Here is a 27,081-nt window from a genome sequence, read left to right on the forward strand (position 1 = left end):
GGGTTAATAAACGTTTTGTGCTTCAGTTTTACTGCTTTGGTCACATTGTAACTATGAGTTGATAAAACCTCTGTTACAAACAAACTCCTGACTGTTTCTTCTCGCTACGTTGCTCTATATAAAGCATAATTTGCTAATTGTCTCATCTTCTACTGCTCTGCATGATAAATTACAAACAATTTTTTTCCTCTGTGTGTTTCTTGTACGTGTGTAGACCCATGTATAATCCTTACCTGACATGGAGGCAGGCAGGATGGCCTGTCCCACCAGTCCTGGTTGCAGCAGATTCTGGTCAAACTGCCCCGTCAGGACTTGGTTGGTCGGGAGGTAAATGCTGGGGTCAGAGTTGGGCGTTTGTAGCAGACCCACAGATTGAAGAGCCTCTGACCCAGCTGGCTGCTGGCCCTGGCCCGAGGCCACAGTCTGCCCCACCCCTGGGTCTTGACCCTGACTGGTCTGACCGGCAGATGAGGCAGACCGCTTGGACTTGCGGCTGTCGCTATTTGGCCGGAAGTGGCACTGGATGTGTGTTTTGCGATGGCCTGATGTTCTGAAGCGGAGTTCACAGAAGGGACACTTGAAGGGCTTGGAGCCCGTGTGGAGACGCATGTGCACCTTTAAGCTGCCCTTTGTAGAGAAGGAGGTGTTGCACATGTGACAGCTGAACAGTTTCTGACCTGCAAAGTAAGAATAAATAAGAATGTCAGGTGCAGTCAACTGAATATGACTTGAGGCTCTATCACAACTCCAGACTATAGCAGCTCAGTGTCTGTTTGCGGTCAGAAAGACCTCTCTTTTCTCCGTGTTTCATTAGTTATGTAAGAGGTGATGTAACTGTCCTGGTTGTTGCAAATATAAAACAGCTTTGAAATGACAAGGACAGCCCTGAAGAGTCTGCAATCAGCAAGGAAGCTTTTATTTAACTTCACTTTCAACACCTCTAAAGTAGTTCACAAGGACTCAATGTGGCTGGGCTAAAAACTGTTATATAATGCCATATACATGTTAGCGGTTAAAACACCGATAAACTACTGTTAAGGGAAGAGTTCAACATTTAAAAAAAAAAATCCTCATTTGCTTTCTTGCTGAGAGTTAGATTATATAAGGATGGAGCCTGCTGGCTTCGCTTAGCAGAAACAGTGGGAACACAGGGGAAACAGCTAGCCGGGCTCTGTTGATTAACATCTTCTATCTCATTTATTTAAATATTTAAACATAAAATAAAATGTAAAAACAACACATTGTGATTCTAAGAGTGGTTATGTGCCAGGCTTTGTAGCGTCGTGTGGTTTGACAAAAAACCACAAGGTGCCGTTTTTAAACTAGGTATGGACTACATTACATAAGTCATTTGATACATGCTTTTATCCAAAGCAACATACAGGTGAGACACCACTAAAGCTAAAGCATTGCAGTAGGAGACCTTGGTGTAAGTACTAAGTACTACATCTATTTATTTAATAAGTGCAAGGAGATCAAGCAAAGAAGTGCACCAAAAGTGGATAGTAAGAGCTATTTACGCATGTTAGGGTGTTAAAGGTATAAAAGGAGAGGAGGTGCTCTCTGAAGAGATGAGTCTTCAAGAGATTCTTGAAGATAGAGAGGGACACTCCTGCTCTGATAGCATTCGGTAACTTGTTCCACTATCGGAGAACCACAGATGAGAACAGTCTGGACTGCGATTGCCTCGTGAGCAGGGATGGCAGTACCAAGAAGGAGGATAAGGCTGTATGACTGAGTTCAAGTAGATGGGCGCAGACACAGAGGTCAGTGTGAAGACAAGCATTAGCAGCTTGAATTTGATTCGGGGCAGCCTTGGGCAACCAGTGGACTACATTAACTGGCTACTGGCTTGATATTTACCACACAGGCCTGAGAATGGCATCACTCTCCCCAAAATGTTGAACTATTCCTTTAAGTAATTTAAAGAAAAGATTCCTCAGTATTCTCAGCTTTTCACTTGTTTCAAACACAACTGACTAAATACCACAATGTTCCGCAACTTCCACGACCAGCAGGAACCCTGTAAGTAAAAGTAAGTAAAACATGATCCTCATAACTTCATGAAGCAATGAATTGTTGTGATGAAACACTTACCCGTATGTGTCTTCACATGGCAGTCCAGGGTAGATTTCACTGTAAAACTCTTCCCACATTCTTCGCACTTGAAAGGTCTTTCTCCTGTATGGATCCTGATGTGCCTAGACATTGAGGTGGATCGACGCAGACAAATTTGAAAAAATAAAAAAGACAGCCGATGAGTGCAACTTAAATTTGTTGTTAAAAGAGAGATGAGTGAAATAATGGAAGCAGACAGCACAAGATACAACCTCGCCAGTGTTTACTGATTATCATCCAAAAGCACTCTTCCATTTCATGCCTTTAGTTCCCAGTGCTGTTGGTAAATGAGCTTCCAAAAAATGCACTGTGACTCCAAATATGAGAACTTAAATAATATGGTTCATCAGTAGGTCAAAACCTGGTCCAAAAATGAAGCAGTTTGAACTTCATAGGTCCAATAACATGAACCAGCTTCTAGACAGATGTAAATATACATTGATTTCTACCACTAAGATAAATATTCTCCCACATCAATGTTCTCACATCGATGTTCTCACACTCTTTCTGAATGTTATAAAGAGATAATCAGGAAAATGTGACCCTGTGCATTATTTACTAACTTCTATCATTTTCACAGTTTTGATGTTTAATTATGATGTCTGACACATACTTGCTTCTGCATAATTGCATGGGGAAATTGGACGACCTACCACCCATGATTTGCCTTCAGTAAATGTGTTTTATTAAAATGGATACGTTATTATAAAAACTCTTGCCACTCTGATGTGGGAAAAAAAAAACTTAAAATATGTAGAAGAAATAGAAAAGATGGCTTCATCTCTGCTCAAACCGACTCTTTGTGACACTGTATTTCTGCCGTTTATCTCTAGAGTGTCGCAACAAAATATGAAACAGTTGCCGCAGTGATAATTTTCCAGAGTCATAAAATGTCTGTCTGTGAGCATTACAAACTAATGTGCTGTTTTGGCTTATAATAAGATTTTAAACATGAAAGTCCAATTGGACTTCCTTTATCATATTTATATCAAACTACACACCCCCATGAATGCTGTTTAAAGCAATGTTTTTTAATGTATGAATGCAGCCTTAGACCCAGGTTGAAAAATATTGGAATTTCCCTTTGAAGACAATAACATGAACAAACCTCCTGTTGTTTCCTACTACTTTATTGAGAGGGATTATCCAGGGGGATACTATTTGTGTTTACCATTGTTTGGACGCATTAAATGATGTACTTACTTATAACACTGTAATGTATGTTAAGGATTTTACTTAAGTACTTTTGCCAACAAATCCATATCCAAAAGATCCCACAGAACCTGCCACATGCTGACAGTATAATCATCAAATGTCATTAAAATAAAGCTTATAATCTAAAAGACAATGAAATGTTGCCGAGTTTTATATCTTTTCTGCTCAGTTATCAGCTGCTGCTTTTTCTAACCCTCACAGCACTGATTTAGCAGCAGATCAGTTACATGCCTTGTAAATCACCTCATGTGATGCTACTCAGTCACTGCGAGTCAAGTCAGTGAGTGAGATACACACAGGTACACAGAGAATACGTGTGGGAGTGGGATATAAGATGAAAAGAAAAAGAAAAGGAATGTGTTAAAGCAGTTTGATTGTTGTTTCATTTTTTCTAAAATGAAGTAATTCATTTTAAGATATACAGTTTTAAAAAGCTCTCTGTTATGATGTGCTTATTACTTGTTAGAGCGCATTGCTTGAAGAAATTCTGTCTAACTGGACTTCTTTGGATTTTAATTTATTACCCCTGAGCTAATATCACTCCACACTGCATTTACACAGCCACGATGTGGATGTCAGATAGAAATGGTCCATTAATATAAATTTTTCCAAAAGTCTGAGTCATAATTCATTTCAGACTTGTGCTTTGAGACTGAATAATTCACGTAGAGTACCTTCATCTGTCAGAGGGGGCGACTGCTGACTGTGAACAACCAAACATCTCTGCCCTCACTGTCATTATAATTGTCTTCGACTGACTCTGTCTCTGGCAGTGAAGTAATGGCAGGAGCACTCGAGAGTAAAACACATAAATCAGCTGTCACATTTGTCTACGCAATTAAGAGAGAAAATACCGCAACTTCCCTTAAAGAGATCAGATAGAAATGTTTTTTTTTTTTTAGATGTGTAGAGTCTCATGGCAAGCTGACATGAGTTTCCTAAATAACTATAAATGACATTGATATTATTACCTGACAAGGTCACTGGGCTTCTTGAAGCTCTTGGGGCAGTAACTGCAACAGTTTGCAAACTTAGGTTCTGTCTCCAGCTCCACGGCCTTGTCTTTGATCTCGCTGATCCGATCCCTCTCAGCCGCCGACTGGGCGAGGATCCGCTCCGACACCGAGGCCTCCTCGCCGGGATCCTTCGCCAGCTCGGCCGCCTGTTCCTCAGTAAAAGTGATGATTTCCAAGCCCCTCCTCTTAGACAACTTTTGCTCGCTGTCCTCGTCATCCTCCTCTTCATCAACATCTTGACTTTCCAGACCTATAACTGTGAGAACACGGGTCGATTATTATTATTTGTTGCTGCCTAAAATTATGTGTCAGCTCAAACTGAGGCAAAGATGCATCCAAACTGAATAATTTTCAACTTGAGGAAAAATATACAGCTTATCTCAACAGTTGGAAATCATTTCCACACACACATTACTTGAGAACTTAACTCATCTGTTCCATTTTGAGCAACTGCACATAAGTCCCCAATGTCATTCTCATACTCCTAGATATTTTGTTTATACTTTCCAACTTTTCAGATTTCTTTCTAACTACAGAGACGCAATAGAATTTTAATGAGCCAGTGTATAACTGAGTGTCATGTAACAAAACAGTCAAATGGTATCTCGGCATCTTTACTTTGTTCCTCCACAGCATGCTCCTTCTTCATATGCTTTTTACACAGCAGGCTGGTCCTGAAGCTCTCGTCACACATGGAGCATTTGAAAGATTTGATGTGGATAATCATGTGGCGGTTCAGGCTGCCATTGGTGGTGAATGAGGCGTCGCAAACATTACACTTAAAGGGCTTCACTCCTGTTAGTGAGAGATGAGAGAGGCAAGTGTCAGGAAGTTATATTAAAAAAAATATACATATATTTTAATTTTACCACAGGAAATTGAATTTATGAACTTAAAAAAAACCCAAATTATAAAACTGGAGAACTTTAATGTGCCATGTTGCTAATTCAGTCCCTTAAAAAGAAACTTAAAGAAACTACTTAAATAATACAAAACTAAGACTTCTAACAACTGTAGTTGAACCATTTAAACATTTTGTAAAAATTTAATTTTGATCATGACCTTCTTTTTTCTACACAGAGACTGATGGTATTCTCTTTTTTCCACTGCTTCCTAGATCTTTAATTGCACAGCTCACAGGAAAGGTTGATTATGAATCCATTCATCGCGTTTTAATGAAAACCTTTTAAATTTTAACTTTGGTGTGATTAAAATGCAGGATCAGGCTTGGGGAGATAAGGTAATCAATTATTTTACCCACAATGTTCCAGTTGGAATTTCTTCACATATTCTAATTTAAATACAAAGGAATATGATATATTTAAATGTGTTCAAGACCTTTAAAAGCTTTGAATGTGGACAATATATTTAACTTAGGAAGGAAGACATTTGGAGATTTTCTCAGCACCTTTATGAGGCGAGCTCACCTGTATGCGTGTTGAGGTGGGACTTCAGGACTCCGGCTGACACAAACGCTCGCCCGCAGAGGTGACATCTATATGGTTTCTCCCCAGTGTGGGAGCGCACGTGCTGCTTCAGGTGGCTTGACTTTTTGAAGCCTTTATTACACCAATTGCACCTGAGGAGGGGAAATGGTGAATCAGTGGCTGATGTTTGCTACTAAGATTTGCCAAAAGAATTGATTTGATGCAGAACTGTATATAATTCCGGAGCAAACTGGGCTGATGAGGGACTGTTTGTTTCTAATGGCAAAGAGAGGAAGTCTACAAAGTGAATATTGCAAGCTCCCAAAAATTTACATGGCATGAATACTTGAGTGTTTATCAAATCTCAGAGTGTGTGTTCCCTTCATAATATTCAAATAAAACTGGAGTCTCTACGGATTATGCAGCAGTTTCTAAACCAAAAGGCGTCAAACTGAAACCTCTTTTTCTTTCAAACTCTTTCAGAATCTGATGGCCTCTTTGTCAACGCAACTCAAGGGAGCACAAAATGACTCCACAAATGTGCACAACAACAAACGGGACTTATCATAAGCACCATCAAAACCCAAATGAAGTAACTTATTGCCACTTCCTCGGCACCATTCAGCAGAAATGATGAGCCTTAGCAGACAGCCAAGAGTCCATTGTCCCAGAAGCAGCTGGCAGGTGAAATAAAGGTTTTGTTTGTTTATTTGCTGCATGGGCAGATGCTGTGTGGGCAACTGTTAATTATGCCATGTGATACTCGGAAACATCTTGAAAACACGGTCTTGTCATAGCCAGTTGGTGAAGATAGCTGCAACTTTTAACTTTAAAAAAAGGTCCAATTTGGATTTATTTGCTGCACTTTTTGTTGGCTGGTTGCAGTAACTTCCTGGAGTCCTGCCGTTTCAGTGTGGTTGTGGAGACTGGAACATAATCACTCATAAAACAACAAATGTGTCATTTTTATGCTTATTTTTTGTATGGGTTAAAAAACAAGATATCTCATGTTAATTTGTGAGTTGTTTCCCCTTGCTCCCAATCTTTGTCCTAAGCCAACCAGCTGCTGGCGGGTAGCCTCACATTTAGAACACAGACATGGGAGTGGTATCAATCTTCTTATTTAACTCTTGGCAATTAAGCAAAATAAACACATTTCCCAAAATGTCAAACTATCCCTCAGGCTGGGATTACATGAAGAGACAGAGATAGATGCCTAAATCCACTGAAGACCTGTGGCTGTTCTCCAAGCTGCCTGGCACAACCTACCTGTCAATACCATGAAAAACCTGCACGGGTGCTGTTTTAAAGGCAAAGAATGGTCGCAGCAAATATCGATTTTTATCTGTTTACTGCACAACTGGCTCACAGTAATAATAATATCATAGCTAGGTATGCGGTATTTTCTTCCATGAAGGCAGCTCGGTCTTTAAACAGAGATGGACGGGCACGGTGCTGCTCCATCTGACTGATGCATGAAACCATCATCTGTATCTCGCAAGCTGAGGCAGATCAAAGAAACGCGCTCTATTCTTTCCTTGTGAGGGTTGGTATATATGTGTTTCTTTTTCTTACCGCAGTGAACTTTCATTGAAAAAGTTTCCACAAGGCAGAAGAACCCCCATGTTTACCATCTATCCTCACTAGACCTGCATTAATATTAAACTGGTGTCAGGGATGGAAACTTGTGACAATATTGCTGTTTCTCTCTACGGCTCCGAGTCTAGAAGGGAAATATCAAACTACAGATGATGTTTTTTTTTGTTTTTATGTTTTGTTTTTTTGCTTTTTTTGATTTGAGTCAAATCCCCTGAAAGAATTTTAAAAAAAATCAATAAAAAAGAGGTATGTGGCTTATCTCAGCTCTGTACATCCTATTTCTACCTTTCACAAAAGTGAGCAATTTTCTGAAAGGTTCTTGGTTGGTCTGATACAAAGATGGGGAAGTGATTACGACACAATCAGGTCTGGGATACCTGAGCAAACATGAACACATCTCTGGGGCAAGTCTCTAAACGCTTTGTATTATCCGGGGAAATGGTTGAAATGAAAGATGCTGATAACAAAGGCAGGTGAAGTAATAAAGGCAGTCAGTGTGAAAGCTGTAAACAATGCCTTCATCTTCCCCAGGCTGAGAGCTTATGATGGTGTGTATCATTAATCTGTTTTTAAGATTTTTTTTGGGATATAATAGATCATACAAACACAATGAAAACAGTGCATAGTGGGAAACTGAAAAAACAAGATTAAAATTACTCAGAGAGCGGAGCGTAGAGAAAGAGGTCATCAAAACAATATGAAAACACCAGCACAAAACCTCTGTCCATACCAGTTTAGACCTGCTACAACACTGCACTTTATCCTCACCAATTAAAACCAAGTAACTCTCATGATAAGTTGATGCCAATAATTTGGAAAAGAGGGGCATCAGTCAAGAAGGTGAACATGAGAAAAGACAAAAAAGGAGACTGACAGAAGTTCCTGTCCCGACATGGGAGAATGTGTCAGGCAGAAAACCATCCCCGCAGCACCACGGCTCATCAGGCCTGAGTGCTGCAGTGCAATCAAGCCTAAAAGGTGGAATGAATATAGACAGCAGCCAGAGTTAGCTGCAGTTTGCCAAACTGCTCTCAAAGTACTTTGAGAGCAGAATTTCTGGTTTGATGGGGCAAAAATTGCACTCTCTGGCCTGAATGCCAAGTGAAAACCAGTTTTGCTCATAGCATGGTAAATAACACATACGTATATAGTGGAGTGCGGCTATGGTAAGATCCCAATAGGAGGAGGCATAATGAGAGGTGAGGATTGAGGCGGCAATGAACAAAGAGTAAACTATCAAAATGGGCAAAGATTCACTTTTCAGTACGACTCGAATCGCTCAGCCAAGACAACGGGGGGAAGTTTTTGGGAAAGTCACTGAATGTCCTTGAAGAGCCGAGCAAAATGCTGGAGTTAACCGCTGAAAATTGATGAAGAGATCTAAAGATCACAGTTCACTAATGTCCTCCATCTATTCTGACAGAGCTTTGAGAGAATCTTTCAAGAAGAAAGGCAGAAATTGGCTTTGAGAAATAAAGGTGTGTCCAGATGGTAGAGCAAGACTCAGAGGACTTAAAGCTCTCATTTCCACTACTGGTGCTTTTCCAGATGGTAGGAATTTAAAAAGGAGAAGAGGAGCGAGTGCAGGCCTGGACATACACACACACACGCACGCACACGCACGCACGCACTCACGCACGCACGCACACACACGTGCACACACAATAACACAGAAGTAAACCTGTAGGCTCTCTTGGTGTTGTCCTCACTGCTGTCCTGGTAATCCTGTGTCTCAGTCAGCTGAAGCTCATTCTGACTGCTCTGCTGAAGAAGCCCATTCGTCTAAATCAACAAAGACAAAGCAACAACACCTCACTACAGACAGAAATACATGTACAATTCAATTATTTAATGTTTGATCCGGGTAAACTCTTTAAATAAACAGTTCGACATTTTGAGAGAAGACTGATGCCACTCCCGTGTCTGTTCAACACGTAGGAAGCTGGAGACAAGTGGAAGGAAGGGGAGCAGCTGGCCTGCCTCTCCAGATGTTCAGAAATACACCTACCAGCACCTCTAAAGCTCAATAATTTACAAACTCCTTTAACCCTTAGTCAGACAGATATGTCAACAAAGGACAATATGTGGTATTACATGAGGTTACAAGTCAAGACTACAGAACAACAGTTTGTCAATTTTTTTAATCTTAAAATGCTTCTAGTGTTTATGTTAAGCTAGGCCAACCGCCCCCCCCCCGACACCAGCTCCATACTTAATGCACAAACATGAAGGTGGCATCAATCTTCTCAAAACTAATATTTCCCAAAATGTCTAACTCACTTGTTGTATTATGTTTAATACAGATTACACCCAAAAGAAATTCGGCTACCCACTGTCCTACATTAATTATGCAATTCTTTGCATCAATTTTCAAATTCATTCTATATGCAGAATATTCCACTGCTTTGGACCTTCATTGTAATTTCAAGAGGATCAATTCTTGTGACATCATTATGTAAATCTATGTAGCCAACTACACTTAAATTTGATCTAATTATTGTCTCTGAAATGAACAATCGACTGGACTGAAATCCCTCTTAAATATCCTACCCAAAGAATGATTCTGTGAATAGATTAAATCAGAATCTGAGAGGTGAAAGCCAAGTGAATGGGTGAAAGGACTAAGCAGTCACTCACCACTTCAGCACTGGGAACATGGAGCAGATTGGGTGGGTGATAGCTGGAGGACAAAGCCTGAGACTCCAGGGTGCTGGAATCCTGCAGCTGCTGGACGGTGGAGAACTGGGACTGATTGTAGCTCGAGTCGGTGATGGTGAAGCCTGGAGGGAAGCAACAATAGAATAAGAAAAATCAGACTCATGAGTCAGAGTCACTGATCAGATTTATAAGTATGAGCATTGGTCTATACAGATTTTTTTAAAAATCAAAATAGAAATTTACTTTTCAACTGAATAAACACTCAGCAGATAAGGAAGATGATTATCGTACGCAACAGCTAAAGTCGATCCACAACTCAGCACAAATGCAGTTGATGAGTAAATAAAACACAAATCCTTGTCTCAGCAAAAATAATAATTGGAAACTGATTATCCAGCTTCAACACAACATGGCAAAATAACAGGCAGAACTTGGCTCGCTGGGAGCAGGGAGGATGACGTCTCTTGATTTTAAATTATTGAACTTTGAGCAAAATCATTCATCGAAACTGTTGACTGCTGACAATAATTGCTGACAAGCACTAGGATTATGTTCTGCAGCAGAAATATATTGCTTGATCAACAGTCTTGAATCTGTTTTTGCTGTTTTTTGTGTGAAAACTGTCTAGTAAAAACCACCAAAGTAGGAATGTTAGAGAGCAACTGACTGCTGCTTTAGTGTTACTGCACCATAACACTGCGTGTGTCTATGGCCAACAAATGTATTAGTAAGTCATTTGCTGGTGTGACTGTGAAAGAAGCTAACGCTGGGGCTGCATTTAACAGTTGCTTACAGTAATTGGAATGAGTATCTAGATAATTATTATTTTCATCTGCTCCTTCACCAGTACAGGAAAAGAGACAGTTATTTTCTTGTTGTGTATTTCAACTGCACGCAAAAATGTTAACCTGTTTTTAATAAACTGATATATGATAATGGAAGTGGTCAGAAAATGTTAATGTGTTTAAAGCACAGTCCAGGTTGTTTTTTTCTCAGCAAATGTATATAAAGCCCAGCAGTAAGAAGCTTTTAAATGTATTCTTTCAGAGTTTTGTGTCCAGTGTTTTGCTTTACGCTGTTTTCTGTTGGGGGAATGGCATCAACACCAATGATAGGAACAGGATCACAAAATAAGTAAAAAGGCTGTTTTTTTCTAATTGGGTTGATGCTTGATTCATTAGAGACAGTTTTGGAGGAAAGGAACAGAATGATAATTCAGACCACATTTCAGTTTGAAGCTGAAAAGGAAAACAGCCCAAAGCTTCTTTCTGTTAATTTTAAGGTTTTTAATGTCGGGCAGTGTGGGCGCTCAGTATTCATTCATTCTGTGACACTAGATTTGCTGTAGACCCAATGTGTGAACCTCAAACAAAGCATGATACATGCACCTGTGAACTTGGAGCTGCAGCAATTTACTAAATGAGACTGAGATAACTGAGATGATGCAGTGAGGAAAGTATGTTACAAATAACAAGACAAAACAGGTTTTCCCTTAGAAGCCCCCAAGAATCAGTATCATAAACTTTAGGACAACTATATAATAATGCTTTAGCCATGATAGAAGTACACTGGGGGTTAAATATAATCAGATGCTGAAGAGTCTTCTTGCTCAAGGGTCTGTACCCTTGAAAATATGATGACACTCAAGGCCATATGGCCTCGTCCCTAAAGTGATGAAACTCCAGGTCTGTTCTGGTAAGATAAAAACGATACGGTGCCTCCTGAGGGAATGGAAGAGGGAGATTTGCCTCACAGATGTTTGCTGTCAGCTTGCTATACTGCCTGAGGAAGCTGCCCAAAGCCCACTGTTCTGATAACACTGCATCAAGGCTGGCAACAACATTCAGTTGGCACGGTCGAAAACATGGTGAGTGAGTTGCTGGGAGTAAAGAGGCAACCATATGTTTGAGAGCATCAGCACACTAGCTCAAGAGTTACACAGCAGAGAGGGGAGAATGGAGACACACAGCTCGAGGACACTCTCTCAGATAGAACATGTAATATGACCAAATTAACTGTTCGGTTTGTTGTGGGGAAAGTAGCGAATCTGGCTTTTTCACACCAATTTCACTCAACAAGTGCTCTCTCCCTGGTGCAGCTGCAACATAGAAAGTTTATTCCATCACTAATATTTTTGTTTGTTTGATTTCTTCTTAAAGCTAATCTAAAGGGAGTTAATTATGTGTTTGCTTGGGGCCAACAATTGCACAATGCATAATCAAGTAATGCTTAGAGCAGAAAACACTACAGGGCTATTAGTGCAACTATAAATGTGTTGCTATAAATCGTTGTATGTAAGAAAACGTATGTTTGGCACAACAAGAGAGGATACAGTCTACACAGACTTCCTACTTCTTTTCATTTGTGAGTTGTAATGTTTTTTTGTTTTATGTTACCTGCCTAGTTAATTATCATTTTTGCTACAATACAGCATGTTTACATTCTTCATTTTGTACTGATGTTCATTAATGGAGATGCATTGCCCCTCATAAATTTCTTTGTCATACGGTCAGTAGCATATTTCTGTGTGTGTGTGTGTGTGTGTGTGTGTGTGTGTGTGTGTGTGTGTGTGTGTGTGCATGCACGTGCATGTGTTTGTACCTTGCGTTAGAGCTTGCTGGTCAAAGGCAGGCTGAGGAAGTGCTGGTGTCTCAAACTGGCTGATATTCGGAGGCAAAGCATGTTGGGTAGTCACATATGAGTCTGTCAAGAGAGAGAAAGAGATCTTATTGACTTGTCTCCTCTTTTAAAAAAATAACACGTCCCGTCCTTCGTATGCACAGTACTTCAGTCTATGCACTCATGAAAATGTCATCAAATATAAATAGCTGAGATCAAGACTGTTGAACCTGAGGACAAGACATGCATTTTAAACCTGAGGCAGTTTGCTGTACCAATAACAAAAAGCTCATTATGAAGAACACAGCGTTTTCAGAAGAAACAGTTTCACAGAAAAATATAACATTGAATTGACCTGTTCTGTATCTGAAGTACTGAGATGTTTTCAGTGACTGGGGTCTTATCCCACATTGATCATAGGTTAGACTGTAATCCATGAAGAGCTCCAGCATAAGTAGCACGTTTAACCACATTAAGCTGAAATTACTTTTTTATAATGTGCAAACTGTACTGAAATTTGTACTGTTACAAATCGGACATACTGTATATACTGTGTCATAACAGGATATTTAAAAAAAAATGTAAGTTCTCTAGTTGTAGTTTTGAACATTAACATGAACAATTTAAATGCCATTCCTACCTTCTCCTTGTACCAGTGGTTGATCACTCAGGGGCGCCTCCAGTGTCACTTGTTGACCTCCATTCACAACCTCTGTCTGGCCCAGTCCCAGCATGCTTTGCTGCTCTGCTGAGGTGACAGGTGGCTGCTGGAGGGAGTCACCCTCTATTTCCACCTGCATATCATGGGCAACAGCGCCTGCTCCCAGTGGGTCTTCTGTTGACTGGGGCTGCAGCTGCTGCGCCAGTTCATACCTGGTTTGGCAGAACAAGAAAGGCCCAACGTTTCAACTTAAGCCCTGATGATAATCATGCATTAGTGTTTTTTGTATTTTAGTGTGTTACTATATTTTTACTTGAAGTTTCTAGATAGTATACGACTTCTTTGTCACTGCATATCTGGCACTCCAATGTAAATGCTAAAAAGTGCACTAAAGAAAATACATTAAAACAAACACACCACCAAAGCACAAACCTGTGTGTCTTCATGTGCTTCCTGCAGTTTGGCGATGACTTGAAGGTCTTCTGGCAGTAGGGGCACATGTAAGGTCGTAGATCACTGTGGGTGGTCATGTGGCGTCGCAGGCTGCCACTGGTAGTGAATGTCGTGTCGCACATCAGGCACTTGTATGCCTTTAGGCCTGAGTGTGTCCTGATGTGAGCTTTGAGCACTCCAGAGGAGGCAAAACCTCGACTGCACTGCACACACTTGTAGGGCCGTTCTCCTGTGTGAGACCTGGGATGATAAAAGGATGATAGACATGGCATAAAACTGTTGTTTTTTTTAATGATTTTTTTAAGGCCTAGTGAAGTTTTTAATCGAACTGACTGCATTTTATTCCTGAAAATAAACAATATGAACAGAATACATCATTATCACTTCAGAAAAATGGAAAAGGCGGAGGAGGCATGGTTTGGTGTGAGCTGTCATAACAATTTATGGCTCCGGTGTTTTGTTTTTTTTAGGTGTTGCCGTTCCAGTTTCATCAGCGAATCCAGGGAACTATCACTAGTGGCAGATATAGATCTGCTATTTGATATACAAGCCATTAATCTAAATCTGCCGACACCAAAGACAAATGGTGAGGTGCCAACCATCTAAAGGAACTGCACAGATAACGGCGCCATCATTTACGAGTTAACCTCTCAATATTTGAATGAAAACAAATAAATGCTGTCATAATGCAAATGGTAGACAGTTCAACAGAGATACATAGATGCTGTTTAATGCTGTATTTTTTGCAGGGCTGACAGGGGCATTTTAAAGTTAATTTAATAAAGTCCTTGGACTGCTCATCTACAGTAGGGTCCGAAAGTCTGAGACCACTTTCGCTTTAATGGGAATAAGAGTATATGAATGGGAAATTGGGGGTCTTCTTCTTTAAATATGACCTAGTTGCTCCTCCTCTATCCACCAGCTAACGACTATATACTATCCCTTCACCCTCTCCTGTCTCTCCCTCACAGCCTCTTCTTCTCCTGGCTGTCGATGAGCTTAAGTCTAAAGCTAAAGTATATTTACCAAGCTCAACACTATTCTCAGTAGCTGTCTGACATGAGGCTAAGTTTATAAGAACCATTTTGAGGAGATTTCTGGGATTTGCTGCTCTGCCCTACTGAAGACTCCATCAACCTCCCAGTTGTGGAAAAAAATCCATTTTCTGTAAAGTGATAAAACAATAAGCTTTCTTCCTTTTGAGCAAAACTTTAAGTAGGAATTTTGGCCTGAGAGTGGAGGAAAGGCATGACCATGATTAGCAAGGTTTACCTTATAAGGGCATTTATACGTTATCCTTTATATTCATTATTTATACTTGTTAAACAGAATTGGTGGTGGTTGGTAATACCTCCTCTTTGGTGGAACAACTAACTAGCTCCATCCTTGGCCACATTTTGTTCTCTTTTTGTTAAAAAATTTTCAACAACATCACATCATTAAAATATCAAGTACTACTATTATGTTTAAACAGACAGCAGCCTCCATCACATACTTCTATGTCTCTCACAATTCACGTGTTGAATGTTCCCAGCCTTTATCAAGTTAAATGAAAAGAAATTAGAAATATTTGTACTTGGTCCTCAAAAGTCCATCTATATTTCGTTCCAATCCAGCACCAGATCTCTGGTGTGCAATAATAATAACTCAACCCGAGAATGGAGCATGATGAAACACTAAGTGGTGAGTCTAGAATGGGATACACCCTCTGTAGAGAATGAATATACCCTAAGAATAAAGTAATAAATAATAAAGAAGTCTTACCTGACATGCTGTTTCAGATGGCTTGATTTCTTATAGGCCTTACTACAGAACTGGCACTTATAAGGCCGGTCATTGCCCACCACCTCCAGGTACTGCTGGAAAGCCAGGCGAGGGTTCTGCGATGGGATGAGGCCTGTTAAACAACATGAGAACATGTGAATAAGGACTAGTGAGAATAGACATTTCAAGTTGTGCAGAAACACACAACACACTTGAAGAAACATAAGCAAGGAAGTGACCGAACAGTGCAATGCAAAAACACCAGAGAAAGAGTGTGTATGTTTACTATGAGGAAAAATAGATACAACACCACCCTATGTGCCTGCCCACACATGCTCTTACCAAAGTCAGTGATGAGGATGGGTTCCTGCAGGGGAATATCAGGCAGAGGTAGATTACTCTTTGACACTTTGGCTTTGTTGGTTTTCCGTGGAAATTTGTGTTTCTTCTGCTGCAGGCTTTTGAAGTGAGAAGCAATGTGTGTCTTCCTGTGGCCTGATGTACGAAAGATCTTGTCACAGTGAGGGCAGGGGAAAGGACGCACACCTGGGGAGAGTGGGTAAAAACAGCACTTTTGGAGAATTAGCATTTAGAGAATTAGACTGATTCTGAAATGTGTACTTTGATAGACACATCAAAAGATTATATGATATATATAAGAATCTAAGAGTTACTATCCCTAAGCCAATCTAAACAAATAATATGAAACTCACACATAAACCAAAAATGTAAGCTCTTATAATTTTATTCAATTTTTGGCTACAAAAGGTTACAAAGCCTTTTAGTTACCAGGAGACAATATATATTTCTATGGAACCAAATTACAGCACAAGAAAATGTGACAAAGATATGAAACTGCATAAGCACAAAGCCTAACATCATACTTATCAAAAGCCTTCGCTTAGAGCGAACACATTATCAAACACCTAACATAGACAGTGCTATTACATAGTAATTAGAGGGACAAAAACTAATGCACAAATGCACATGATAATCAAACTGTTACAGTTTTGTTTATTCACACTAATGCTGACATTTCATGTCCAGGGGAAGATACTTTAAGGTAGGTTCTCTAAAAAGAGGCAAATACAGAATGATCACAAGCAGCACCGATTTATTTACACAGGTCCAGCTTTTGTAATCTGCTATATAATTTATCATATAACATATAGCTAAATACCAACTGATAGAGGCTGCAAGGAAAATGAAAACATAATGTTGAAGGCTCATGTATGTCTCATTTAATTTGTGCAAATAGGGATTATGTTGGCATAACAGTTGTATGATGTGACAGAAGGAATAAGCCAGTAAAGTGAAAAGTGCGTTCAAATTTTCATTTCATTTTGGCTTTAAGTGTAACCCTTTCATAAAGTGGACCTGCTTCTCACCTGTATGCAGTCGCATGTGTACCTTCATGCTTCCAGAAGTGGAGAAGCACTTCAGACAGCACTGACACTCAAAGGCCTTGATACCCGTGTGCGTTTTCATATGTGCAGTGAGGGTACTCTTGACAGCAAAAGCTCTGAAGCACTGTTTGCACTTGAAAGGCTTCTCGTGGGTGTGAATGCGGATGTGGCGAACAAGGTCACTCGGTTTCTTGAACTCCTTGGAGCAGTATGGACAGCCATGCCAGCGAACGCCATTCTCTTCCCTAATGGAGCCTGGAAGAAAAAAACAAAAAACAAAAGTGAAGCACCTGTCCGTTGCTTGCTTGTGTTGAATGGTGCTGCAGCTCAAAGCGGTTTTCATTTGTCGTCTTTGAAAATAAAGGATTATTCTGTTTATAACATTTAAAAAATGATAAATTTGCTGATTTAATTTGAACAGCAGCTGGTAAACAAAGGCATTAATCTATGATCATATGAATGCAGAGAAGCAAAACTTTTTAATGTATTTTCAATCTGCAAATGTTCAGTAATTTACTAAGTTAATATACTAAACTCATTAAATGGTTATATGAATTGTAATTGGAAGATTGTAATTGGATGTTTTTGTTGATCCATTAATGGATTTAGTGAGTAATCTTTTCTGTAACAGGGTTTTCTGTAAGGATTTTTCCAAAGAATTAAGTAAAGTTAATCAGTAATTACGAAGCCTGCTGAACTTCAAAACTAATTCACAAGGAGTCGAAAACTCAACTCACAAAATTTACCTCCTACCTGGCATTTGTATAGGTTTCTTGAAAATGCTCCTTTTCTTCTCCCTGATGGGTTTGTCTGGACCTTGTACTTTCTTGCTTTCTACCACGGCGCCCTCGGTGGTCTGGCTCTGTGAGTCTCTGGATGTGGCATCACCCTGCGGCTGGACCACACTCAGCCCACTGTTCTCCAGAGCTTGCTGCAGAAACGACAGACATCTGCTCACAGGCCACAACATAAGCTTAAATATGCCTTCAAGTACAATAAACTGCATTTACGGTAATCATAAAAAAAAAATCCCCACACATAAATTTGAAAGAAAAAAAAAAATACTAAAGCTAATCATGCTATGGATTGGTATTATTATATATGAGGTATGGCTTGGAAAATACTGACAATACAGCCAGGTCCGAAACCAAAGCTCATTTATAATCAAACCCTATTTTGTTGTGGAGCAGAAGCTCTATTGAACTCTCCCGCAGTACTCATTCATAAAGATTCCTGGTACAAAGGCATTAATATACTGTCTTCTTTCACCTGGATGGATCGCCCACTGTGACTAATCCTGCCATTCAGTCACCAAAAGAGAGCAGCTTTAGAGTGCATATGATCTGGGTTCAAACAAGCGTCATTTAAGGGGACATTTTAGTGAGATTATGGACATTTTTTTTTCTTTTCATCACTTTCTCTGTGTCCGAATACATTCCCACTGAGGGTCCTCTAATCGCCAGCTAAATGATTTCTGTATAAATGGGTCCATCCTGGCTTTTTCAGCTGTAGACTGACAGTTTGCTGATGTGAGTGTGTGAATGTGGATCTGTGCATTCAGGTTTGTGTGCTCTTCTGTATAAGTGCTAGGACACAGACATAAAGACGAGGAGAATTTTCCAAATGCAGAGCTTTTGTCCATCCTCATAACTTCTGGGTTTTCTTCTGATCATCTAATACATTTAGTGTGTCTGTGTGTGTCTGTCTGTGTGTGTGTCCCTTGCTCACCTGCAAGATGTCCTGGTTGATGGCAGTTTCCATGACAATTGCTGGCTCTGGAGGTTGGGGCTGGGCTGTCTCCCCGCTGACCTGTTCAGACAGCTCTAGAAGTTGCTGGATGACATCTGTCACCCCCTCGCCGCCCTCTGAACCCCCCGGACCCTGACCTGTCGTCTCTGTCTCCTGTGGGAGAAGAAGAGGGGGAATGGAAGGAGAAAGAAGGAAGAAAGAAGTCGAGGACCAATGTGACAACGGGCCAGGACAGGCCATAATCTGAAAGCTGATTAATTTTTATTAGGAATTCTGTGGAGCATAAAATAAGCAAAGAATTGGGTATTATCAAACCAAACGTTAATTAGTGTCTGCCTATGTCTGAATCATTGACTCATTGATACATCATGCATCACACCAACAAAGACAATGACATACATACTGTCAGTGGTTTTGTTTACATATACAGTGTGAGCCTTTGTGGTTATGTGTGCATACACTCACCGAGCACATTATTAGGAACAGCAAACTGATACTGGGTAGTTCCTCCCTTTGCTCCCAAAACAGCCTCGAGTTTTTTGTGGCATGGATTCCACAATGTGTTAAATAGACTTGCACTTTTATAGCGCTTTTCTAGTCTTACTGACCACTCAAAATGCTTTACAATACTTGCCACATTCACCCATTCACTCACACATTCATACATCACACTCATACGCCGATGGAATAGCTATCAGGGGCAACATGGGGTTCAGGATCTTGAATTTGCCTGAGGGGAGCTTCGGGGAAGCAAATGTCCAGAGAAGATACAGGGACATTTGATTGGGTTTGGCAGATTTTTGGAGTTTCAACCTCCCCCTAGGGATCCTGGAAACTGTACAGGCGTGAGTAAGATGCTAAAAAATAGTTTGAAAACCGAGCCACTAGAGAGGATGAATCTGGAGTGTTTTTGTGACAGCGTGAGGGGATAAGAAAGAGCTCCAGCAAGGTGTTCTCAGTGCCATGATGACGAGCTCTATTCGGCAGCTGGCTTCAGGATGAGTGTGAACATACAACAAACATTTGGGAAAAGATGGATGGACACAGGAGGAGTGTCATTTCTCATGGGTCCTAGAGGTGTGTTTTCATGGTAGTGGTAATCATGATGTGAGCGCAAAGGACTGGGTTCAGGATCTTGCCCAAGGACACTTCAACAAGCGGCCTGGAGGAGACGGGGATCGAACCACCGATGTTCTAATTAGTGGACGACCCGCTCTACCTCCTGAGCCACATTCTTTTGATTCTGCTCCATGTTGACATGATTACATCGCATCATTTCTGCAGATCTATCAGCTGCACATTCATGCTGCCACTCTTTTGTTCTACAGGTTTTCTACTGGATTCAGATCTGTTGACTGAGGAGACCACTGAAGTTCACTGAACTCATTGTCATGTTAATGAAACCAGTTTGAGATCATTTTTTTTATCTGTGCATTACCCTGCTGGAAGTAGCAAGTAGAAGATGGTAACTGTGGCTATAAAGGGATGCACAACAATACTGAAGGGAGTTTATCAAAAGGTACTGTAGCATGTCTGTCAGCTCCAACCAGTCGGCCCATTCTCCTCTGACCTTTCTTATCAACAACGTGCTTCTGTCCACAGAGCTGCTGCCCTCTGGATGTTTTTGCTTTTTCCGAAAATTCCAGGAGATGAGCAGTTTCAGAAAAACTCAAACCAGCCCATCTGGCACCAACAATCCTGCCATAGTCAAAGTCACTGAGAGCACATTTGTCCCCATTCTGATGTTTGATGTGAACATTGACTGAAGCTCCTGACTTGTGTCTGCATGATTTTATGCATTGCACTGCTGCCAAATGATTGGCTGATTGGATAACTGCATGAATATGAAGATGTACAGGTGTTCCTTATAAAGTGCTAAGTGAGTATGTGTGAAAGGCAGCATTTAAACATCAATCAACTGCAAATAATAATAAATTATAATTAATTACAGAATAATTACCAAATAATGTTGACACATTATTACCATTGTTGTAGACAAAGGAGACCATCAGTGAGAAGACTGGCAGGCTCTACACTGCACTTTAGACTCCATGCCAGCCCAAATTTGGCAGAAGATCTGCTTGATTGGTTCATGGCAGAAGGGAAATTGTTAAACAGCAGAGGAGAGTGCTGCTCTTTCAGTGGAAATGAAGCTGAAGATTTTTGAGTTTTTGGCAATGGAGCATAATGAAATGCCAATAAAACAAAATAATCAGCACTGTTATCTACCAGTAAAGAGCAAAATGAAAACCTGTTTTTTCTAAGCAACAAAAAAAGCAACGTGCAGGGAAAATAAAAGCTTGAATTTTTACAAACACAAGCACTAATTATACCTTGGCTGTGAGATGAAAGCTACCAACTATCATGACAATAGACTTGTTTGAAGCAACCAAAGCAAGGAATCAAGTATTTAACAACCATATACCCTTGTTACCTTGTTTGTACCTGTCACATTTCCATAAAAAAGAAAATTAAAAGTACTAAATCTCATTCACAGTCAAACTGAGTGATAGTGACTTACTTCTTAACGAAGGAAAAAAAAAACTGTAAAATGAGATCGTGAAATTGTCTGACTTTAAGCAGGAGTGAAAAATTTAGTAAACTAAGTAAAAGCAAACTGCCAAAGTAATTGTTTCAATATGGCTGTTAGCCACTGACATTACTTGAGAACCTCAATCTCTCTCTCCGTGATGGGAAACAGAGCAGCTGACTTCAGGACTAACATAAATCATAACTAAGTGTGTGGAGAGAATTTTAGTATATCTCATTATCCAGCAGAGTCAAGAGACTGAATTTACTTGATTGTGTTCAAAGTTGATGCCGCGGTTAGAAAGGGTAACAAACATTTTGTTCATGTTTTCTACATGGTGCTCTCTTACCGGAGTGCTGGATGGGACCTCAATCACAGAGATGTGCATTTTGCTGATGTGGGCGTTCAGACTGCCCAGCTTCTTAAATACACAGCTGCAGTCCATGCACGGGAACAGCGGAACCCCTTTAGTCTATAAGAGCACATACAAAAAACAAAAAAACAAACACAAACAAGACACTGAATACTGCCAATTAAAACAAGCTTCATACAGTTATTAGTTGAAGTTATCATATATTACCTTAAAGACATAAACATACTGCATTTGGTCTGTCCTCAGTAGTCGGAAAAAGTGTCAGAAAAATTGTCAAAGTTCTGTAGGGTGTAGGGCGATCATTAGTACCCGGTGATCACCAAATGAACTCAAAACATAATGGGAAATCGTAACTGCTGGATGCCAGAAATACACTTCACTTTTTGCTCTTGTTAGAGGTGTTGGCATAACGGCGGTTTCATCAAAATACACAGTTTCATAAAGAAATGAAAGTTACGTTGATATATTTGCTTTTTTTCTGGTACTGGTAAAGGTGTGGACTTTCATTTACACATATAAATGAGTACTCACACCTCTTGAGTCAGTTATTATTATTTGTAATAATATATGTAGGAATAATGAACTGTTCTCTTGTGAATTACCCCACCTGGTGGCTCCTTATTTCTTCTATTACGATGTAAACAATTCAAATTGGCATGCACTAATATATGCCATAAGTTATATTTACTTCAAGACCTCAGACATAATATTCATATCTATATCTGTCAATCTTAGTAGTAAGTGTCAGTCCTGTGACAACCACTGAGTATGAATTGGGAATGAGGCAGTGTTGATGTTTGGATGGAAAACAGTGGAGTTTGTTGAATTTGCCTGAGGGGAGCTTCGGGGAAGCAAATGTCCAGAGAAGATACAGGGACATTTGATTGGGTTTGGCAGATTTTTGGAGTTTCAACCTCCCCCTAGGGATCCTGGAAACTGTACAGGCGTGAGTAAGATGCTAAAAAATAGTTTGAAAACCGAGCCACTAGAGAGGATGAATCTGGAGTGTTTTTGTGACAGCGTGAGGGGATAAGAAAGAGCTCCAGCAAGGTGTTCTCAGTGCCATGATGACGAGCTCTATTCGGCAGCTGGCTTCAGGATGAGTGTGAACATACAACAAACATTTGGGAAAAGATGGATGGACACAGGAGGAGTGTCATTTCTCATGGGTCCTAGAGGTGTGTTTTCATGGTAGTGGTAATCATGATGTGAGCGCGAAGGACTGTGAGAGATTTCATGAAGAGGCAGTGAGGAGAGAGGAGAGTGAAGGCAGACATGGCAACAATGACGAAAAGGTCAGCACAGAAACCCAGTCTATGGAGACAGAAGAGGGAGATGGCGGAACTCATGAATATAGATAGGAAGAAGATTTTAATAAGTCATGTTCTGATGTGATTCTGTGCGTGATGTTTAAACATATTTGATGGTTGATGTAGCAAGGGAGATTTGGGAATAAGAGATATTAAAAATCATTTTATTATTATGTACTGTTATTTTTTCAGGAAATTGAGGGCAGCAAGTTTAGTGTAGTCACACATTAAGGAAGAATGGAGGGTAAGATGGGGATAAACTTTTTTTTTTTTTTAAACTGTAGAAAATAAAACCCAAGCCCAGGGTCTTGGTTGTGTTAATGCATTATTTTTATTGTTCTGTGGCATTAAATAATAACTAGAATATTCAAGTGTGTTTGCTTACAGCAGCAAGTCCATGTGAACAAAGAAAAACAGGCTACAGTGTCTTAAAACGTAAATTGTTTGCATAAGAGATATATCAGAGTTGTATCTTAAGTTCAAGCACTTAAAGAAATTCAAGTGTTGAAAACTGAGAGCAGTTGAAATCAGTTAAGGTGTCAGTTGTAAAAGGTGAAAGCAGATGAAAGCAGTTGAAGTGTTCAGTGAATTTGAAGCACTGAAAGGGTTTGAAGTGTCTAATGAAGTGTGAAGAGCTGGCTGGCTTCTTTCTCACATCCACACAGCTGACGGATCGACTGGATGTGACTGTCAGATTACAGGCTTAAGAAAGTAACAGAAATGATCGGACATGGAGCTCCTTAAAGTGATGGTTCGGGTTATTTGACGCGGGGTTGTGTGAGGTAGTCATGCATAGTCAGAGTGTTACCTGCAGTATATATATATTTTTCTCTATCGCTGAACTACCGTTTTCCTACGCACAAGTGAACCTACAGCACGCACTGTATTACGCCGCAGCTGCAGGTCAGCTGAGTGAATCAGAAAGAGCTAAACTTCACTTTGCTTTGATGGGAAGATAAAGCGCTGAGAATATTCTAAATGAGATGTACATTTAAATGGATATTGGATTGTTGCGGTGGGCATCTAAAACACATTTTTTTCTGCCGGCCCTGTGCACAGCAGCACAGCAGCACAGCGCTCTGCCTCTGTGTCGGTGCTCCTGGCTGCTTCTCTAAACCCACACTCTTGGAACTGCTAATGAATTACTTACAATCTATATACTGTACATAAAGTACTTAAAGGGCATACAACTACAGACTCAAATTTTAAAATCTGTACATCACTTTCTGCGTTGCAGTGTTTTGAGGAAGCTTCATGATTTATGACTCACATGATATTCAAATGCCATAAATTCACCGGAGTAGGGCTTCATATAAAATTGAGATTGCTGAATTGTTAGTTTATAAATAAACATACAATTCTGTAATGAAAAAACAAACAAAGTAAAAAGAGGTCAACTTTCCACTTATGTTTGTAGACTCATATTCCTCAGCAGATCACAGATTAATCAAAAAACAACTTTTTCTGCCCGAATTTGTGATGAACAAAGATTTCAGATGCCGTTCATATCCAGACAGTGTCTCAACATGCCTACACCCTACATGACCAAACACTTAATTGGATTTAACCATGATCATTTTTACTCCCATTGCTCTTTAGTAAGCATCGGCTCACGAAATCTATTGCAAATAATGCCTGACCATGATTTATTCATAATGTCAGTCAATCATAAGGACAAACTCTATCTGGAACAGGAAAGCTGAAGAACACTTGCGAAAATTAGATGCATTATTCAAACTATTCTGCTGTTTGGCTTTCCAGAGGTAATTCAATCATCCGGCCCCATCACAGGCTTTTAGCAGGGAACACACAATCATATTAGCAAGCGAGAAAAAAAAAAATACATTCATACTTCAATTCGTTCGTACCTATTTTGTTAAAAAAAAAAAACAAAAAAAAAAGACAAAGAGAAAGTGTAAGAAAAAGTGAACTCAGCAGCCCATTTCACCAAATGAACCACTCAAAGAAAATGACCATGTAACGTTTTGTGTAAATGTACAAACACTTTTTCTGTGTACCAGAACACAAGGGAAAACCATCAATCAAATATGTACTGAAGTATGAAATCAAGCTGGCCGCTCAACACAGTGAATTCAGTGTGAGGGTTTTTATTCAGACTCAAGTCAATTCTAAAAGAAGGACCATTAAAAACTCCCACACTGGTGCGATGAGGTGCACATGTTTGTATGGTTGCACCAATTTCCTGTTTTTCTTTGTCAGATGTATAACTAAGTCAGCAGCTTGAAAGTCATTTTTGTTCATTACATAAGTACAGATATTTATAAAGTAATTCCAAATTTGGGGATTATAACCTATGACAGACATTGACTCTTTTATGGTCTACAATTAAAGATTCCGACTACATCAGAGAGGACATTGAAAATGAGTTATAGACTCACAGGAACTTCAATAGCCTGAAGATTACTGTGTTTCATTATGTATATACAGTATCCACTGTGATTTACACTGCCTTATTAATGTTTCCTGTACATGATCTTAATAAATACTACACCTCTTAAAGTTTTTAACTTTACAGGATGTGGAGTTTAGATTTCTACCTTCTCATTGATACACGTGACAGTTTAGCATGTGTGTGGTCCACTTTTTCAAAGTGCCAACTTACAAAAATAGTTTCTCTAAAAAAAGGATGTAATCTTATATGTAGCCTCAATTCATGCTACAAAAACACAATCACTAGAAGTATACTCTGTTGCCAGTTTATTAGGTGTACCTGGCTAAAACTAACAAAACAGAGGTTTCTGTTATTTAGCCTTCCTCACTGATATAAATGGCATGAACAAAATAACAGAAACACCTGAAACACCAGTATAACACAATGCAGTTCAATGGCATCACAAACTCCAGCCTCTAAAGTGAGTTATGGCAGGACAGCTCTATTAGACTGCATTAGTTTAAAGTGTATTCATTACATTATCTGAAGTCACCTGGGACAGATCTGTAGAGTAGCCTGACTGGGATACAATATTTGCCACTGAAGAATGTGTTATGGGGAGTCACAGATCTTAACTAAGAAGACTCTACAGCCGGAGTAGCGTCTCTCCTAGGCTGTGCTTAGTCACAGTGTTGCCTGTGATGGACACTGACAATGCTAAAAAGCCAATGTTTAGCTGGCACATTATTTACCATGTTCACAATCTTAATTTAGCGTGTTTGCATGGTAACATTAGCTAATTAGCACTCAATACAAAATATAGCTCAGGCTGATGGGAATGTCATTAGTTTTGCAGGTGTCGAAAACCAATTATCAATATTATTTAGGAAAACAGGCGCTACTCCCACCACTATCAATCCACCCTTTAACGGGCTTTGTTAACAAACGCTACAAATGGACATCCACACACAGGAGAATTCATTATCTGTCAACATGAACATTTGGGTACCTAGGGAGGACTTTGATGTCAACAATTCTTTAGACCTTTCAGCCACGGTTTGGGACTGAGAGGAAGTGACCACAGTGACAGAGCACCATTAGAGACCAAAGTCCAGGCTAAATTAGGATGGATAAATGAGGAGGGCTCTATAAAATTGGCTGCTGTGAAGTGCTTACAAAGACGAAAAACCAAATGAGGAAAAAAGAGCTGCAATTTCACCCCATTCCTTTTCCAGCAGACAAACAATATGGCACGGTGTCCTGCTGCATTCGGTGTAACAAGCTGTGAGCAGGAGGGTTGGCAATTTAGTGCGTGAGAGAGGGAGGTGCACAAAAAGAGACCACAATGACCAAAACAACCAGAAAGAGATGACCGTGGAATACCAAAGCCTGGTAAGATACTTTAGTAATTATCTAAAATCAATCAAGTTTTACTAGGAACTGATTGATTATAAAGAGTCACAAGCCAAACAGTTGTATTTAGATTATAATTTCACAGTTTCACGTGTAAAATCTTAGTCTATGAAAAGTGAATCATAACTATAGCTTTCAGTTAAGTTGGCTGGAGTAAAAAGTAGTTGTTGGAGTAGAAGTATATATATACTAATAGTAAATACACTAAAAGTAAAGTAAATACACTACTAAGTAAATACACTAAAAAACCAAACCACTAAAATAAAGGTATGTGTCTGTATTTTGATTTTCTCAACAACCGTATCGTTACCGTATATCACACAGGAGATGTGCAAGGAAAAAAAGGAGGGAACAACTGAACCAGAAAAACCTGGTGTC

General features: G+C 39.8%; 1 protein-coding gene across 1 annotated transcript in view; it reads right to left on the reverse strand.

Moving 5' to 3' along the window:
* Positions 1-27,081, reverse strand: part of znf236 (zinc finger protein 236) — a 56,197-nt gene that overhangs the window by 20,201 nt on the left and 8,915 nt on the right. The window contains exons 7-22 of the mRNA XM_022753248.1: positions 21,565-21,687; positions 18,665-18,838; positions 17,690-17,867; positions 16,919-17,191; positions 15,873-16,076; positions 15,531-15,663; positions 13,746-14,006; positions 13,293-13,525; positions 12,635-12,736; positions 10,013-10,155; positions 9,057-9,157; positions 5,777-5,928; positions 4,968-5,144; positions 4,305-4,605; positions 2,098-2,201; positions 234-677 (exon numbers count right to left, since the gene is read on the reverse strand). Coding sequence (XP_022608969.1) covers positions 234-677; positions 2,098-2,201; positions 4,305-4,605; positions 4,968-5,144; positions 5,777-5,928; positions 9,057-9,157; positions 10,013-10,155; positions 12,635-12,736; positions 13,293-13,525; positions 13,746-14,006; positions 15,531-15,663; positions 15,873-16,076; positions 16,919-17,191; positions 17,690-17,867; positions 18,665-18,838; positions 21,565-21,687 — 3,103 coding nt within the window. The remainder of the gene's footprint in view (positions 1-233; positions 678-2,097; positions 2,202-4,304; positions 4,606-4,967; positions 5,145-5,776; positions 5,929-9,056; positions 9,158-10,012; positions 10,156-12,634; positions 12,737-13,292; positions 13,526-13,745; positions 14,007-15,530; positions 15,664-15,872; positions 16,077-16,918; positions 17,192-17,689; positions 17,868-18,664; positions 18,839-21,564; positions 21,688-27,081) is intronic.

This window comes from Seriola dumerili, unplaced genomic scaffold (genome assembly GCF_002260705.1).
Source record: "Seriola dumerili isolate Sdu_G_001 unplaced genomic scaffold, Sdu_1.0 BDQW01000191.1, whole genome shotgun sequence".
In the NCBI taxonomy this organism is placed as follows: Eukaryota; Metazoa; Chordata; class Actinopteri; order Carangiformes; family Carangidae; genus Seriola; species Seriola dumerili.